Below are 18,516 nucleotides of genomic sequence, written 5' to 3'. Positions count from 1 at the left end.
ATAATTCCTCTGGTCTGTCTTTTCTAGACGCACCCTGGACGGTACTGCTGGCGAACATCGAACCCGAGTCCAACATGGTCACAGTAGGCGGGCTCATCCCTGCACGCTCTTATCAGTTCCGGATCTGTGCCGTCAACGATGTGGGGAAAGGGCAGTTCAGCAAGGAAACAGACCGGTGAGCTGGAAGCCCTCTGTTTGCATTGCACCACTGTCACTCCTCAAGACTGCCACCTTCTGGACAGGAAATGACTTCCAAAGACGAGAGGTCTAAAGAGACTTACCTGCTGCAGTTTTTTTTACGGAACAAAAATAAATCATCTACTCTGTTTCTGCTTCCTTATGATAACTCAAATTCAAAACCAAGGAGTGAAAATGGCACATACCGCAAAGAGTACTCAGACAGAAACTCAGTATTAATAAAGAGAAAATTGGCACATTCTCCTTCTGCAGCCTTTTCTCATTTCTGTAATTAAGACCCCAAAAATAGAGAAGACACAGTTACAGCATTTCACAAGTCTCTGTGCCCACTGCAGGATGAGTAATTTTGAAATATGTCAAGCAGTTCCATTCACTCACTTTCCCTGCTTTTAATACTATTTCCAAATAAATCTGTTAAATCTTTTTCCAGCAAGGATCTGCTGGAATCTCTGCATTCTCTACATCGTTATATTTTGGGGGGCATCCAATCATTTTATTTCTTATTTAGGATCTTATATAAGTTGACCGTCTCAGTTCGTTTGTCCAATGCTTATCTATACTTGCAGAACTCTGCTGTGATACACAGAGCAGATTCAGTTCCTGTTTCAACACTGTCTTCAAGAGTGAGTCACCTCAAGTAGAAAATAAAGGCTTGATTTTATTCTGAGTGAGTTATATCTACAAATGGACTCAAATCCCTAATAAAATACTCTGCTGCCAGCAATGGCTTTACATCAACATGAGTTCAATACAAAAAACTATTCTGATGTCTTTACAGCCAGTCACAGATTCCTCAGTGACAATGTCAAGTAATTAATTTTCTACTGTTTCCTTTGAACTTGTTTGGCTGTGTTTGGGGACAATTTGTCACAGATCTTGCACCAAAATGCCACAGCAAATCATGTTCTTTGTTCATGAAGGAAAGCTCAATCTTCACAGTTCAATTAATTTGAGATGGTAGATTTCAAGTCCGTTCTGGAAATGGTCCTGATTTAAAAGGCAGTTTCTCAGCCGCTGCTACAGTCTCTACCTCCTCAACACAAAGGGGCACTGAACTCCTTTAAAATGTTAATTTCCAGAAGAATCTGAAATAAAGCAATAATTTTAGGGCCTTTGGAGTGGTGCTCGTCCAAGTGGTGTTCGGTGGTCTGTGATGCAAGTGTCACGGGTTTGAGTCTGAGTCATGTCATTCAATATATGATTCTACCCAGGACTGGCGTACCACTGAAGGCGGGCTGGGTTGCGTTAACTAGTGTTCCCTGAGCTCTTGAGGACACGGCGCCCCCTGCAGGCTGGCAATGCAGTCAGGGAGAGGCGCACTGTGATCAGGATGATGTTGAAGGACAGGTGGATTGAAAGCAAGCAGGTCGGAGGTGTCTGCCTGCTCCTCCTTTTTCTCCCCTGTGTGCGGTTTCAGGGTTTCAGAACTGTAAGACGAGACAGTGAGAACTGTGAGAACTCCCAGCTGCTCCAAATATATCATATATAACCATAAATGTGTGAATAATATGTGAAAAATAATTGTAAATGTTTTGTTATAATTTGCTTACAATTGGAGATGGAAGTAAGAGGCCTACGCTTGCTAAAATCTCTGTCCCTCTTCATCTTTTCAGTGTCTGGCTGTAATTAAAAGGTGTGGGAGCGTGAATATCAGGGACTGGGGGTGGCGTGAATGCAGAACTGATCTGTCCTGGGTGCAATCCCTGTCAACTCCCTCGTCATCCCACCTCCTTCAGCGCTAATGAAGGCAATGGTATTACGGGACCACACTTCCATCCCCTCTCTCTGTCTCACTCTCTTTGCAGGCTGTCTCTCCCAGAGGAGCCCCCCAGCGCCCCCCCGCAGAACGTCATTGCCAGTGGGCGCACCAACCAGTCCATCATGATCCAGTGGCAACCTCCTCCGGAGACCCACCAGAACGGCATCTTGCGGGGCTACATCATCCGGTATGGAGAGGATGGGTGTGGAGGGGTGGAGAACTGGTGTTTTGCCTTGTGGAGCTTTTGATTGTGTTCACCAAGAGCACAGTCTTAGGGAGCACTGCTGAGACCCACCGGCAGATGCTCATACTCCAAAAGAGTGTCAATCTGATCTCACTTTAGCTCTCAAAGGATGCTTCTTTCCCTGTACTCCTTCCCTTTCAGAATGACTGCTCCTTATTGTTGCTCTGCATCTGTGTTTCCACATTATAATTTAAAGCCAGTTTCAATAACAGGCTTCCCCAAGGGAATCCAAGTAATTAAAAGTGATTAAAGTGTCATTATCTAGAAATGTAAGGAAAGCAATACAGTGTGTTGCTCCATAGCCAAAACGTTTGTGTTTCTTTTTTTCAACTTTCACCATGGAGTGAACCATTATCTAGAAATGGTCTCCTGTCCTGTGTCGGGGGTCTAACGACGCCGGCCTCTATCTGCACTCCTTTCCCCACAGGTACTGCCTGGCGGGGCTGCCAGTGGAGTACCAGTTTAAAAACATCACCAACCCCGATGTGACGAACCTCCTGCTGGAGGACCTCATCATCTGGACCAACTACGAGATCGAGGTGGCCGCCTACAACGGGGCCGGGCTGGGTGTGTACAGCCACACGGTGACCGAGTGGACTCTGCAGGGAGGTAACGCCCCTTTCCTGCCCTTTCTGCACACAGTGTTTCAGAAATCCAGTGTGCCACCCCCCTCGACACTACAACTTCCTTCTGTCCACAAGTTCGAAAGGACATCCTTCATTCCCTATCAAGTCTTCTTCCAATCTGTGGACCTCATCACCCTGTAGGGATGCCTGCCCTGTTTCCATGTGATAGCTTCATAATCCAGCTTCTGGTTTCATATCTCACTCCAAATCCAGACTTGTCATCTCCTCCTTACAGGGATCTGTGACCTGTGTTATCTCTCTTAGAATTGCCACAATGAGAAAACACTGGATTGCAGAACTTACAGTATATCAGCCCCTTCCCATTCTTTCAATAATATTTTTACTTCACTTAAAATGTTTCCCCTTTCCATTAAACAGGAACATGGAGTGTAAGCTATTAAGATAATAGCTTGATTTTACTTAACAACATTACCAGTAGTTTTCAGGACGGGTGGCAACAAATCAGCAGCAAGCAGTCCATCACGCGGAGAATCCGCCCAGCGCAAGGGAAGGCAGTTGTGGTTTTTCACTTGCCTGGGCCTGTACTGATCAATGAAATCAAAGCAGCGATCAGCGCGTGAATCAGACAACACCTGCTCCTGTTCCTGATGGTGACTCACATCCCAAGTCGGGAAGGAGTACACATTGGGTTGGGACCAAACAGAAAGGGATTGGATAGTGTCCTTAAAAGAACAAGCCATGAACATCATCTTTACCCTCGTGTTGGCAGTGCCGACGGTCCCTCCCGGTAATGTCCAGGCTGAGGCTGTGAACTCCACCACCGTCCGCTTCACCTGGACCCCCCCGAGCCCACAGTTCATCAATGGCATCAACCAGGGCTACAAGGTGGGTGCTGCTCCCCGATTTCACACCTCCCTTCCGCTCAGTGCCAGGCCAGGCTCCCCCTAGTGCCGGCATAAGGAGCTACATGTCATTTGCATCTAACAGAAATGATTTTTTTCCCATTTCTCTTAACGTCTGCTGAATATTACACAGCAATACTTATGTGTCCCCAGAACTTTAAAAGTATTGTATTGTGTCAAAGCAAGTCTGGGATTTTGCACAACACCTATATGCTATCAGCTTTATAAAGATAAGTAACAATCTTGAAGTATGTCTATGGTACTGTAAATGTTATACGGTGAGATTTGTAAAAGCAGTCCAAGGTATTTCAGCCAGAGTGGCTCTACTTTCCACTTCCAGTTAGAGCTGATGTCCTAGCCTGGTCCCACTGGTAATTTAAAATGTACCAGTTTCAGGGACATTAAATTCCACTGCCTGCACAGTTTGACTGCTAAGGAAATATCCTCACAGCAGTACGGAACAAGCTACAGAGCTCCAGGCTCTCTGCATGCCTTTCACATTCCCTGCCTCCTGGTGCCAATAAATCATTCTTTCACAAAGTTTCTGCATGGAAGAAAAACAGCACTGTTGCCAGGGGAGTAATTAACTAAATGCTTAATTGCCAATTCAGTATGTTAACTTACATTTCCAATATGTTTGCAATTACAGTATTCTCAGTAAATGCTGAGTTATTTCACTTGTCTTAAAGTCATGTTTCACTACAGACACGTCCTAAAGGAATAGTGTTTGTTTTTCAGTCTCAGCCAAATTTGCCTTTGATTTGAATAATTATAACTTGTGCAAAAACTATATTTGAGTGGTACTGAAAGATAGAATAGAGCTGTTTTTGGTTGCCAAACAAGAAATAACAGTAAAATAATGGGTAAATTGTCTAGATTGACAAGACCGTGGTTACCATGGGAGAAAGGAACTTGCTGGGTGTTCAGAAGTTGAGACTCGATAGCATCCCAAAGGTTTCTCAACCCCTCTTGTGGTTTTTTAACTCCCTTTACCTCCCGCTACCCGACCCTTAGCTGTTGGCATGGGAACCAGGCAAGGAGGAGGAGGTTACCGTGGTAACTGTGAGGCCCAACTTCCAGGACAATGTCCATGTGGGGTACATCACAGGCCTGAAGAAGTTCACCGAGTATTTCACCTCAGTCCTGTGCTTCACCACGCCCGGAGACGGCCCTCGCAGTGCTTCCCACGCCCTGCGCACACACGAGGACAGTGAGTCTCCCACAGCTCAAACTGGGCTTGAAAGAGTCAGCCCAAGTCATAATCAGCAAACCAATGCTCATTAACTTCTTTAATTTTAGTTATTGTGGGTTTGCTAAAAGAAACATTTGGTCCCCCTTCTCCCTGTGGGCTAGCTTCCCACTTCAAAGTAAAAGGTACTACATTTACCTAGTTAAATATAGTCAACATAGTTGGGAAAAACTAATCCCACTGGATTTTAGTACAAACCTTGAGTAATTGAAACATTTGCAACTCCATCCATTTTCTGTGCTTTTGTACTGTTAAAGGATGAGATTCTACAAAAAATCCCATTTCATTCTAAATCTAAAAGCATGTGACGTGTGAGATATGGAAAATAAAATATTTGTGGAGGTGCAAAATAAATATTCTGCTCTGACTGCAACAGCGTAAAGAGTATTTCAGAAGTGTTCCTATCCTATCTTCCTGTGAAGAACCTGCTCTTTTGTGTCTTCAGTTCCCGGTGCTGTGGGACACCTGAGTTTCACTGAGATCCTGGACACGTCTCTGAAAGTGAGCTGGAGGGAGCCCAACGAGAAGAACGGCATCCTGACAGGTACTGAGGGCAGGCTCTCCCTGCCACTGCTGGGATCCAGTCCCGGTCCCTCTCCCTAGACAGCTCAGAGCTCCGCCTCTCCAGGGCCCTGGGCCGCGACAGTCTGACGCCTCTTCTGTCACTCGCTGGTCCAGCACGCCCACACGCTGCTCTGGGTCCCACTTCAAAGTTGACCTCCCGTCTGTAAAGCCAAGACGAGTGAGAGGAGCTGCAGACCACAGGGCGGGCTGGACTTTCGGCCCAGTCCGTGTTGTTCTGGTGGTTCTGAACTCAGAACAGACCGTGCTTGTGGGGGGGTTTGCACTGGTGCTCGTCCAGCAGGAAGTGGTCTGGTGAACTCATTCCACCAAACCCTATTACCATCCCTCATCGTCGCAAGACATTCTGAAGTGCCTTTTGGTGACTCCCACTATTTAATTTGATAAATATGCACATTATTGCAGCCATCATAGTTTCTTTAAAGTTTATATACAACATTATATACTTATATTATATATTTAGATATTTACGTTTATATGCTGCTTAGGAAATATATACAGTGTACTATAAAGGAATAACAGTGTTGGTTTAATTTAATGGTTTGTATGCTTTATGTTGACAGTGCTTAGGAGGGAGCTCAGCTCGATTTAGAATAACCCTTTCAGAAGTCATAGAACATGCCTCGTCTTTCGCCCGTAGGGTACCGCATCTCCTGGGAGGAGTACAATCGCACCAACACGCGGGTCACCCACTACCTGCCCAACGTCACGCTGGAGTACCGGGTGACGGGCCTCACTGCCCTCACCACCTACACCATCGAGGTGGCTGCCATGACCTCCAAAGGCCAGGGCCAGCTGTCGTCATCCACCATCTCCTCCGGCGTCCCCCCAGGTGAGTGCTGACACCCCCCCCCCTCCGTCCTCCCGCTCCGTCCTGGCCCCCGACTGGCCTCAGGGGCCTCAGGGGCACCATGGGGGGCTGCATCGTCAGGGAGGCGAGAGCGTCTGACGTGGCTCTGCAGCATGTCGCTCTCTGCTGAAAAAGAGGCGGTGTTAAGAGTGACCCTCATCGCAGCCGCTCCAGGCTTCGTGTCCTTGAGCTGCTCACCATGTGACATCAGCCAGCACAGAACCCCCCCGATCAGTGATCAGGTGACACGCTTCAGTCAGGCAGGCCGTTTTTATCTCTCCGTCATGGCTGAAGCCCTCTCTGTGTAAGCACAGTCCTTCCCGACAGAACATTTCTGAGGACCGCATTTTAAGAAGGAAGAGGGAAGAATCAGTCATTAGTTTCTGTAGGTGAAAGATTTTTCTTTTCTGGGCCTGTACAAAACGCCTAGCTAACATTACCACCTTTGATGTTGTATTGCTTCTCTCTTGTGCAGGTTCTGTACATAGATAAGATAAGATAAGATCACTTTATTGGCCATATACAATTTCATACCCCAGCTTGCTCTCCATGAGACACACAGATAGGGAGAGAGAAGCTTTGCTTTGGGTTATTTACCTTGCTAAATAGGCAGATACACTGTGGGCACACTGCAAGCTGACCGCCTACCTAATTCTTCCACTAAGGAGTGGGCAGTTTGCCCAGGTGAAAGGACTGATGTGTGCACTGCTTCATTAACGGGTAGCAGAGCTAGTAGCTCACTGCACTGTGCTTCCTGACAGGCAGCCTGGAGATGTATGTCACTTCAGAAACTCCTTTTGGGATTTCTGGTTAGCTAGCATGACAAACAACAGTCTGAGCACCAGCAGCAGAAATTAGAGCCTGCCTGAGTGGTAATTGCTGAGGACATGAATCTCTCTCACCCCTGCGCTGCCTGTAATTGGTCATCCTTTTAACGAGGAGCTGTCTGCCATTTGCTGTTTGTTTGTTTTTTATCTCCCTGCCTGCTGATTGTGTTCTTAGCTGTCTGCTTTTGCTCTGCAGCTTTCCTACTCCTAGGTGACAGGCTCACGTCTATCGCGAACTGCTTTGCGCAAGTAGTTTGAGATTAGATGGATAGGCTAGACAAATGTGCAAGATTCAAACCGGTGATGTGTGAATGTGACTTGGGTTTGCCCCCTCCACAAGCTCTTGGTTCTTTTGTAGATAATGAGATGTGTCTCCTAAACTAGAGCCCTCTCCTCCCATTATGGCAATGAATATTGAACGTACTGTTCAGGCAGGGCTGTCATGTGAAAAAGACGCATTTACAGGGCGGATAGAGGAAACTCTGCTGCAGTACAAGGGGTAGTCACCAGAGGGCAGTATAACACAATAATCTGAGAGTCACTGCTCAACGTGGGGGTTTTATTCAGAGTTCAGAAACTTGTGTCCGGCTGTACATCAAAGTTTTCTGTGTGGTGAATGACAGCAGAAAAACAAGACTATTTTTGTGACATTGAATACAACATAAAGCTCCCCAGGACCAATGGTGGCCCTTCTAATGCTAACATACTGCAGGAGCTCCTAAATCCCTAGTTTGATAGTCTTAATAGTGAGCCTCATGTCTATCTGCAAGACTGCAGCCTCCCAGGCTTGAGGTCTGTCACCGAGTCTCTGAGCACTGATGTAATTTGAATGTTAGATACAGATGGAGCAGAGTATTGAGAGGCCACTGAATGGACGTTACTTAGAGACAGCTTGTGGAACACTAACTGGAATTCCTGCTTGAACTCCTTGAGTCCTTGATTGTCTCAAAGTGCATCTGCAAGGGTGCAGAGCAAAGACACATTTCTTTGCAAGTGCATTCTTTGGTTCTTGCAGGTTTGATTTTTTACAGCTGATATAAAAGGAAATATTTTTTAATGCGATCTTACCACTACCTATTTCCTGGGACAAATACCAATTCTATCTTTATCTGCTTCCATTATGATTCTATACGCCATTGCTTGCATGTTTTACTTCATTGCCTTTGATAAGTTTACAGTTCCTTACAATTCCTACAATGCCTGGCATTGTCTCCCAGCATGCTCTGCAGTGGCACAATAATGCAGCTGCGCACCTTGAGCAGACGGGGTGATATGCATCAGGGCAGCGCTCACAATCACACTTACCTCCTCCCACAGAGCTGCCCGGTCCGCCAACCAACATGGCCATATCCAACATCGGCCCCCGCTCTGTCACTCTGCAGTTCAAGCCCGGCTACGATGGCAAAACCTCCATATCCAGGTGGCAGGTGGAGGCACAGGTGAGCATGCAACGCGTTTGCAGTGCTGGTGAACCGGCACCCATCCTGCAGGCTTTCATAACCCCTCCTGAGCTGCCTGTCTGGTTTCCTTCCTGCAGATCACGGTGATTGGTGAAAATGAGGAGTGGGTGCTGGTCCATCAGGTGCCCAACGAACCGGACGCCCGCTCCCTGGAGGTGCCCAACCTCAACCCCTATACCTTCTACAGGTGAGTGGGGGCAAAGTGAAAAGGTCTCTTCCTAGATTCTGCTTGGCGTTCTGTGAAGAGACTGCTGTGTGAGATAATGTATTGGCAAATGTTAGACCCTTTTCTCAGTAAACAACATGACTCTGGTAGATCAAGCTGGAAAACTGCAATAAAGAAAGGAGGACAGACAAAGTTTACAAGTTAAGCTTGTCTCTCACTCACTTTTCTAAGGACAGCAACAGGCTTTTATTCTTGAAGATGAGCAAAATTTCCATACAAAAACATACATTTTTTTTGATTGGTCAGTAACAGTTTGTTACCATAAAAGGTGTAAACAAGGTCAAAAAGTTAAGCAGTTAGGTCACCCTTGGACAATTAACCAAGACCCCTAATTACATAAGACCCCTGTTCCCTTTCATGTTGCTAAGTCATGCGTAGGATACATTAGTTACAGTACACCTCCACTCAAAAGACCTTGGAGAAACATAGGCCAGCTGGGAATGCACAAAACAGTAAAATAGTTCTCAAGGGCTTACTTGTTACCTCCTAACAGGCATGGGTTCCTTCAAAAACCTTTGTCTTGTCAGGTTCTGTGCACTGCCCTTGCTATACCCCATACTATAAGAAACTAAAGATTCTGAGTGGCTTTCCATGGACCAACGACTAATTATACAACATCCAACACGAAGCTGATGCCCTATCGTAATATTACTGCAGCACAGCAGAAACGTGTACGACAGTATGGTTGTGATGAATTCATTGTATCCCATGACAAGCGATCCCTGTGGTCCAGTTTACAGTTATGCTGCGTCAGTGTTTTGCTGGATATCACTTGAGGTAGTAGGATGTTATGACACCAGAAGCCAGAGGTCAGATCTCCACATCCCCCTTCCCCCCACTCGCCCCAACAGGTTTCGAATGCGCCAGGTGAACATAGTTGGCACGAGCCCCCCCAGCCAGCCCTCCCGGAAGATCCAAACCCTGCAGGCCCCCCCGGACATCGCCCCCGCCAACGTCACTCTGCGCACAGCCAGCGAGACCAGCCTGTGGCTGCGCTGGGTGGTAAGTTCCTTCAGGAGATGTCTCACCGCTCTTCCTCTGATGTCCCTGCGTCTGCGTCAGAGCAATCCATCTGCCTGGTATCCAGTTGCATGTGGAATTTGAGATGGAAATCAAGTAGTGTAACGTTTTTTAAAACTTTAAATACATGGTCCCTGTTTTAAAAACTTGTTGGCCCCTAAATGCATACAGGAAACAGTGGGGGTATAAGCTATTAAGTATTATGACCACAGATCTCTAAAAAATCAAAGGAAAGTTCTACTACTGCAGTGTGGGATGGTTCTTATGGTTCTGGAGTCGTAACTGGAAGATTTTGAGTTCAAATCCCAGGTTAGGCGCTGCTCTTGTACCCTTGAGTGAGGTTCTTCTCCTGAATTGCTGCAGTAAAAGACCCGGGCATCAGAATTAATGAAAGGGTCCTAGCGAGTAAGATTCATCTGCATGATTTTGCTTTGCTGTGTCGTGTGTTTCTCACTGGGCCTTCTCGGTCCCCCAGCCCCTGCCAGAGTGGGAATACAACGGGAACCCGGAGTTCGTGGGATACAGGGTGCAGTACTCACGGACGGGGGCGCAGGGCCGCGCGCTCACCCACGTCATCCAGGACCGGCTGGAGCGGGAGTTCACCATCGAGGACCTGGAGGAGTGGACGGAGTACGAAGTGAGGGTGCAGGCACTCAACGGCATCGGCGCCGGTCCCTGGAGCCAGCCCGTCCGCGGCAGAACCCGGGAGTCCGGTAAACAAGTCGAGCATGTATTTGATATAGCGCCCTGCTCAACAGTAAGTCACAGAATTACACAGCACCTGACAGCGCTGCCTGTGCAGTAGCAGGAGTGGGCCTGGAGGAGGGGAAAACACCCTGGGGGAGAAATGAAACCTCTGGGGATACCATGCTTGATGGTCGCCACCCCCCCAGCCAATGTATTAGGGCCGCGTTAATCATGATCAGTCATGGACAATCTCTGCAAAGCTAAGGGCTGAGATCCTGCTATCCTTAGTCTGTCATCAGGGTTATCCGAGTGAAGTAGCAGAGGTTTCCTGGGTGTGTGTCTTATCATTAGCATTCTAACGTTACAGGTCGTCAGCACATGCATGCTTAGTGGTGGATCTGAGATTGTAGGCTAAGAAAAGCAGTAACTAAAGAAACAAGTCTGGAGCCTTGATTTAAAGGCTGAGACCATAGGAGCATCTCTTATGTTTTATTGCCAAATAGGCGATTTGCTATATGGGCCAAGTAGCCTCCTCCCATTTGTGACCCTTCTTATATTTTGGGGGTCTCTTTCCACCTCTTTCCACTCAAAGCCCAGCTGACTACAGCCCTGTAGATATAAGACACACACACACAAGGATTTCTACTGCAGGAGTATTCATTCAAACAATGGTAAATGACAGGGATCTTGTGCATTAGTCATATCAAATAATACACCAACTGCCATGTGTGTGAGTTCATAAAAAATATTTTAAAATATGAGGTTTCTCTGTGTTATTCAGCCCGATAGACTCTCGCCAGACTGCATTATTGCTGATGGTTCATTCATTCCAAGCACTGTGAAAAGACATTTTTCTTTTAAACTATTTTTAACATTTACTTTTATTTACAGTTTACGATTTAATTTATCTCGTAAAACATCGTTCTGCCCTGAATCTGTTTGCACTATTTTTAATTTTCTTTTATGTCTGACAGGATATGTGGTGTTTATAATCAGTTTGATATAAATCTTACACATGGTCTCCATTCAGCTTTTAGTCTGAGGCAGTGACAATGTGGATTCAATGATAGTTTCCTCGCCCACCTACCCTAATGTTGAACCATCTTGCTGAACGGAAATTGCTCTCTGTAGGCTCTTTTGTCTGTACTCACAATCACAGCTGTGCCAGACTGAAATTTTGAAGAGGAAAGCAGAATGGTTTGATCTCTGCCAATGAAAGCCAGACAGTTCCAAGTTCAGCTGGTTAAAAACAATGAAGAATTCACTACTGAGCATTTCGAAAAGAAGCTTTCCTCTTGTCTTATAGAGCTTGTATTTTTTTCTGTTATCCAAAACTTTGCTCTGGAGCGGATCCACTGTCTCCTGTCTGGCTTGTCTGGTGTCCATGGTGACCAGATTACAGGGAAGGGAACAGGAAATGGGGAACACATGGGATATGTGAGGGTTTTGTGTGCTGTTCTACTATTTTGGATAAATTCCCCAAGGCTACTGGTTTCGTGTAGGAGAACGTTGCCTGGGCTTGGCGTTCTTATTTTCATGAAACTGTGTTTGCCCTGTATGTGTGGAACCAAACAGCAGGTGGTCAGGTCAATTATTAAAACTACTCTTAGGCTGATTGTCAGGCCTCATTGCCTCAAGGTTATGCTGGTTGTACATGCACAGGTCTGAGGTCTGCCCTGTTATGTTGGCCAGGAATGAAAAAAAAATGTAAACAGAATTTTTTTTTTCCCTTTGCATAAAAAGGTAGAGAAACAGCCCATTAGAGGGTCTGAACAATGCTTTCCTCAGTGCAAGGGAGCACAGAAGGTTTTCATGGAAAATTATGGATTTGTTTTGCAGATGCTTTAATTCAAAGTGACTTATATTTGCTCCCAATCATACAGCTGGGTGATTTACTGGAGCAATCTTAGTGAAGTGCTGTCCTCAAGGAAGCAGGCTTACCCTGGAAGTGAACCCACAACCTTTCAATTACAAGCCCACAGGCCCAACCACTCCTCCACACGTTACGAGCCTCCGGGTTGTTCCCGCTGAACCTGGGAATTGAATCCGCTGAGAGCAGTTTTGAGGTTTACAACATTGCCGCTACTAATCACGTCAGCTGGCAGAGCAAGCGTATTCTGTGTGTTTAGACAAAGGTGATTTTTTTCCCTCATTCCCTCATCAGACCTTTCGTTCTCCTTCTGCTTTCCCACAGTCCCCTCCTGCGGCCCAACCAACATCACCGCCTTCGCCACCACCTCCAGCAGCATCCTGATCCGCTGGCACGAGGTTCCTGAGCCGGACCGGAATGGGCTCATTCTCGGATACAAGGTGCGGCACCAAACCACGAGCTTCATTCCTCTTCTCAGCTGGGACCCGGATTCTCCTGACATGCAGGGTTCCCTTTATAAAAAAACATTGCCGCATGATAAGTTTTGAAAATGAGAAAAAAAAAAGGTTGCAAATTTAAAAAGAGAGGTGTAAACAGCCTTAAGGGATTTTTAAATGAGCAACAGAAAATCAATTGCATGACACCATGGTTTTAATTAAGAGAGCAGACAGGTGAAATCATAGCTAGAGTTTTTGAATATAGCCTTTACTTTGGTAATCAGATGCTGCCTGAGAATTAACTGGTTTGGGGGTGATGACACAGCTCACAGCTCACATCTCCGGTTTGGAAATGGACAGTTATACATGCATCATTTATCAGTATGAGCCTCTAAGACAGAAATCAGCCAAGACTTGCAAGAATAATTATGTGTTTCACAAACACCAGCTGCCTTGGGGCTGAGGAGTGTGTTATCCACTGCTGTGACTCTCTCTCTCTCTCTCTCTCTCTCTCTCGGTCTCAGGTGGTGTACAAGGAGAAAGACTCAGATTCACCCCTGCGGTTCTGGACAGTGGAGGGCAATGCCACACAAAGTGTCCAGCTTACGGGCCTGGGGAAGTATGTCCTGTACCAGATTCAGGTGCTGGCGTTCACCCGGATCGGAGATGGGGTCCCCAGCAAACCCCCAATCCTGGAGAGGACCCTGGATGATGGTACACACAGAATGCCTGCCAGTTATAGCGAAATGCTCTGCAGGTTTTACATACTGAGAAGCAAAAGTCCCATTCGACAGATCTGACAAGATCACTAGAGAAGTTGTTGATTAAGCTTGTCCTTCCTTAAAGTGAGCTGTTAAACATCCAGCACAAAAAGTTATTCAGTAATCCACAACAGTAGTGTTTTTTTTTTTAATTGAATCTTAATCTGAATTAAACTCCCTTTCCACAAGGAACTGAACCTCCCGTTTTCCTTTCAGTGCCTGGACCCCCAGTGGGTATTCTCTTCCCTGAGGTGCGGACAAACTCTGTCAGGCTCATCTGGCAATCCCCCGCCCAGCCTAACGGCATCATTCTGGGTGAGTTTACAGTGTGGGTACTGGTAAAGGTCCCGAGAGAGCCATCTGGCCTTGTGTCATGTCACTGAAACCATGTCCATGTCCTGTTCCCTCCTAGCGTACCAGATCACTTACCGCCTGAACTCTACCAGTAGTAACACAGCCACCGTGGAAGTGCTGAACCCCAGTGCTCGACAGTTTACTGTGACCGGACTGAAACCCGAGTCTGTCTATGTGTTCCGCATCACAGCACAGACGAGGAAAGGCTGGGGGGAAGTGGCTGAGGCCCTGGTGGTCACCACAGAGAAGAGAGGTACCCCTAAAACCCTGTCTGAAGAGCCTGTCTGACATATCAGCAATTGTGCGTTTTTGTAGAAAATTAAAACGTGTCTTTACTACAGTACATGAAATAAGCCTGTTTCCTATGACCTCTAATGCACACACCTCCTACTTTCAGTTCATGCAGCATTTGTTCTGTCACTGAGAGCTCTGGAAGAGGTGTTTTCAGGTGTTTTCTTATAGACCTTTAAAGTGAATGACTTCAACTTAAATGGCTAATCTCTAAAACATAGAATAATCACAAGCAAAGATCCATTTAGGCCGCTGAACATCCATTTATTTTCTATTCTCTTATTGCTATTCATGGTCGAGCCACAGTACAGAAAAAAACTAACTAAAACAGCATAGTACCCATAATTCAATGTGCTGCTAGAATTTATTGATTGTGATAGAAAGCCTGCTTTGACTCGACCAGCAATGCAGGGTATTTGTGTGTCCAGGGACTGGGCTAGGCACTGGGCCTTGTGTAGTTCTGCTGTCATAGTAACCACCCCTTTCTCCCTCTCAGCCCGGCCCCAGCCCACCAGCAGGCCAACAGTCCAGCAGGAAAACGTGCAGGCCCGCAGTGTGCTGTTGTCATGGGAACCAGGCAGCGATGGGCTCTCTCCAGTTCGATATTACACGGTCCAGTTGAGAGAGCTCCCTAACAAGAACTGGACTGTCCACTCAGCCTCTGTCAGCCACGAGGCAACCTCTTACATTGTGAACAGGTAAGAGCAGCCCATATACGTACAGTTTACAGCCTCTTGTCACTCATTATTAGCTCTGGGATTGCTTATCAATGAAGAATTAATACGTATTTCTCATGATTGAACCCAACTGAACCCAGCTGCATCAAGCCTGCAGATCGGATGGAGTGTATTCAATTGTCCTTCCTCCTTGACAGACTGAAGCCCTTCACTTCCTACCAGTTCAGAGTCAAAGCGACCAATGATATTGGAGATAGCGAGTACAGCGAAGAGAGTGAAGCCATCACCACACTGCAGGACGGTGAGGATATTGACCCCTGATCCCACTCAGGAGATTTAATCAGGAGATTAAGGAATCTTGTTCTACTGTGTCCCCTTTCATTTTTGGCCATGGACCTAACACCTGACCTGTCACACTGTTCCACCTGAATTCTGCCCATCTTCCTTGTCTTTACCTCATGTGTACAAGTGTGTACACAAACTCCTGGATGTAAATGCTAATGTTCTTTACAAAGGATTTTGATCTGCGTCAAACACTGATAAATATCTTGTGTCCTTTAGGCTTTTTAACTGAATCATGTCAGAACATATCTCTGATTGCTTTGGAACAAAGAACAGATCAAGTCAAAAGTATGTTATCTATACAGAAGATCCATAAAACTAGTTTACCTGATTATGATGCTCACAAGAAACAAGTATGTTACCCTCATTCCTGGGTTTTACCCTCTTCTACAGCCCTAAGTAAAGTTATTTGTGTGTTACATGTGACAGACCGTGCTAGAAATTCCCATGGGCCGACCCCTGATTCACACGCTGAACTGTTCCTGTCTCCCTTCCTGTTTAGCCCCGGACGCGGCTCCTGTAATCCTCTCTGTTACACCCCACACCACGACATCTGTGCTGATTCGCTGGCAGGTAACAAGCCAAATGTTGAAGCTAAGCCCTAACTGCAACACCTTCGCTTGCCAAGTTATTTCGCTTAAAAAAACCCATTGGAGTTAATTCTGGGTACTCTATCCCTGCACCTACATATCTTGTAGTTTATTATATCTGCTAATCAAACGGATGTCTTCTGAACTTTAGATGGGGTACGAGATCACGTTTAAGAATTCAGGCAGGCAGACCTGTTGTTTGCTGTAACCATTTTAGATGTTTAGCTGACTTTTTCTCAGGCAGCTGGACGTTAGATAAAGCATCCTGTGATTCGCGACCAAAATATTCTTATACCGTTTAACATTCTGTGTTTAAATATATGTCTTTGTCCAGACATTTATGTTAACAGAAGAGGTTAGTATGTTCATACTTGATCTTCGTACTCGAGAATGATTGTATTTAGAGCACAGTTTCGCAGAGGCCTGCCATAGAGTCAACTCTTCTCAGGACGTCACTCAGCCGCTCCTTGACTCCTGTCCTCCCCTCTCCCCCCCTGCAGCCCCCCTCGGAAGAGCACATCAACGGCATCCTCCTGGGCTTCCGGATCCACTACCGCGAGCTGCTGTACGAGCGGCTCCGCAGCTTCACCGTGCGCACCTTCAACGGCCCCACGGCCACCTGGGCCGAGCTGACCTGTGAGTGCGGCCTGCTCCCTCTCTCCTCTGGGGTCCGGCTCGCTTGCCGGGCTTTCCCGATCCAGGACCCACATTTCAGTGGGGCCGAAAAAACGTCTGGCGTGATGACCCGTTCATCTTGTGCACGAATATGATCAATGAAGTCATTTAGGATAGAACTCTAAGAACTCTTCAGCCCTTAAGGACAGAAGAACAGCTTACGTGCTTGATTCATCAGCAACTTACAGATATTGCCAACAGATGAAGACTGTAACACTTACTGTATCAGGCTCTCCAGAAGAAGGGATGGCGACCCCTGACATACTCTTTTCTTAGCTCTTCTATACCTTTGACACTTTCTTTGTGAGGGTGGGAGTCTTTGGATGAAGTGTCATTTTCTTTGCTTCAGATGTGTGTGTTTTCAGTTCCTGGGGTGGGGGTGGAGGGGCAGTTTGTGTTTTATTTGTAGTCATCATCTCTCTGGTTGTGTGTTTGTTTTCATACCAAACCTTGGGCTCATATTCTAAACCTTCTTGAGTCTCAGCTCTGAGTGAAAGTCTGAATTACTGCTGAAACTGAATGAAAACGTAACCCAATCTCCTCTACAGTGACTCCCTATAACCCCCTGGCTGTGACTGACACCGTGCTGTGGAGCCCAGGCAGTCAGTACCCTTGTACAGTGTTTCCTGTTTTGTGTTTCGGACTTGTTCTGTGTTGTTTTTCTTAACCTCTGCTTTAAAATCAGTCCTGACCATTGCACTGGTTGGAACAGCGCTGCTCCAGCTGAATGTGGTGTGAACTAACTCACTAACCTCTGTCTCTCCCTCTCTCTCACTGCTGCCCCGCAACCCTCCCCATGCCCCATCTCCTCCCCATGCCCCACACAGCGCCCTACAGCGTGAGGAACCTGACAGAGTCCTCGCTCACCCAATACGAGCTGGACAGTAAGTCCTCCAACATTCATTGTCTACTCTTTCAGTGGTAGGAAGGTTAAAAGGCGCCAGCTGGCAATGAACACGTTTCAACTCATGTCTTCACGGCTTAGGTGACCCCCCCCCCCCCACCTCCTGACCCCACAGCTGGTTCCTTTTAGTTTTCTTCTGATAGACTGTTTGAAGTTACAGGTGTGGTTTTTCTATTTTGTTGACTTGGTGTTTGTTTTTTTTTTTATTTTGTTGTGAATGTTTGAAGTGGTCAGGACATCTATAGCCTAGTTCGAGCCTGGTTAATGTTGCTGCCCGACTGGGAAAAGAATTCCCTAATTGCAAGAGCTCACAGGTTGGCGGCACACTCGCTGCCAGGGTCAGGGGGTTATTAGTCAACCGAGCTCTGTAACACAGTGACTTGTCAGTGACAGACATGGTGGTTTTGCTGTCAGCACCTGTAAAGTACAACGGAGTCTGCACTGTGTGTCACCATCACAAGGCTAATCTATTTGCATTTCAATTATTTTTTTAAATGTAAAAATCGTATCAGTTATTTTTATGATGTCAAAATACAAGGCCCTAGAATTAAAACTGTCAGTGGAGCATGATGTTTCAGTTGACGTCATTTTTTGGTAAAACATTTTCCTTTTTCTACGGATTTCTGCACTGTTTTAGTGGCATGGGGGTAGGAAGAGGATTTATGTTCCTAGCTAGTGCAGTTATGTTATGATAAATTATTCCTATCCAAACCTACCCGATTATAAGAACAGAATGGACACGCAGTTACAGTGTAGTGGCAAAATATTGCAGTCAGGTTTGGGAGTCTCTTACATCTAAAAGGAAATGGAGAAAAGAGCTGGCTTGCTGTGCTGTGGCTGAGGGTGTTGCTGTGTTGTGTCCCGCAGACCTGAGCAAACACAAGCGCTACGAGATCCGTCTGAGTGTCTACAACGCCGTGGGGGAGGGGCCCACCAGCGCACCACAGGAAGTGTTTGTGGGAGAGGCGGGTGAGTGGTAGGAGCTACGATATCCTGTCTGCTCCGGTGTGACGTCATTGGTGAC

At 46.5% G+C, this 18,516-nt stretch overlaps 1 protein-coding gene across 2 annotated transcripts in view; it reads left to right on the top strand.

Moving 5' to 3' along the window:
* The window catches only part of sdk2b (sidekick cell adhesion molecule 2b), a 221,668-nt gene that overhangs the window by 178,788 nt on the left and 24,364 nt on the right, over nucleotides 1–18,516 (top strand). For both annotated transcript variants that reach the window (XM_088927387.1, XM_088927388.1), the window contains 21 exons: nucleotides 28–175; nucleotides 2,004–2,144; nucleotides 2,629–2,810; nucleotides 3,558–3,673; nucleotides 4,705–4,900; nucleotides 5,385–5,483; nucleotides 6,162–6,353; nucleotides 8,516–8,637; nucleotides 8,736–8,845; nucleotides 9,736–9,886; nucleotides 10,380–10,617; nucleotides 12,786–12,901; nucleotides 13,423–13,612; nucleotides 13,876–13,974; nucleotides 14,072–14,266; nucleotides 14,801–15,002; nucleotides 15,179–15,282; nucleotides 15,826–15,896; nucleotides 16,414–16,549; nucleotides 17,416–17,472; nucleotides 18,360–18,461. In XM_088927387.1, coding sequence (XP_088783513.1) covers nucleotides 28–175; nucleotides 2,004–2,144; nucleotides 2,629–2,810; nucleotides 3,558–3,673; nucleotides 4,705–4,900; nucleotides 5,385–5,483; nucleotides 6,162–6,353; nucleotides 8,516–8,637; nucleotides 8,736–8,845; nucleotides 9,736–9,886; nucleotides 10,380–10,617; nucleotides 12,786–12,901; nucleotides 13,423–13,612; nucleotides 13,876–13,974; nucleotides 14,072–14,266; nucleotides 14,801–15,002; nucleotides 15,179–15,282; nucleotides 15,826–15,896; nucleotides 16,414–16,549; nucleotides 17,416–17,472; nucleotides 18,360–18,461 — 2,967 coding nt within the window. The remainder of the gene's footprint in view (nucleotides 1–27; nucleotides 176–2,003; nucleotides 2,145–2,628; nucleotides 2,811–3,557; nucleotides 3,674–4,704; nucleotides 4,901–5,384; nucleotides 5,484–6,161; nucleotides 6,354–8,515; nucleotides 8,638–8,735; nucleotides 8,846–9,735; nucleotides 9,887–10,379; nucleotides 10,618–12,785; nucleotides 12,902–13,422; nucleotides 13,613–13,875; nucleotides 13,975–14,071; nucleotides 14,267–14,800; nucleotides 15,003–15,178; nucleotides 15,283–15,825; nucleotides 15,897–16,413; nucleotides 16,550–17,415; nucleotides 17,473–18,359; nucleotides 18,462–18,516) is intronic.

The sequence above is a fragment of the Atractosteus spatula genome, chromosome 11 (genome assembly GCF_055471065.1).
Source record: "Atractosteus spatula isolate fAtrSpa1 chromosome 11, fAtrSpa1.hap1, whole genome shotgun sequence".
Classification (NCBI taxonomy): domain Eukaryota; kingdom Metazoa; phylum Chordata; class Actinopteri; order Semionotiformes; family Lepisosteidae; genus Atractosteus; species Atractosteus spatula.
Note: the sequence above shows the minus strand (reverse complement) of the source record. Positions and strands in the feature narration are given on the sequence as shown.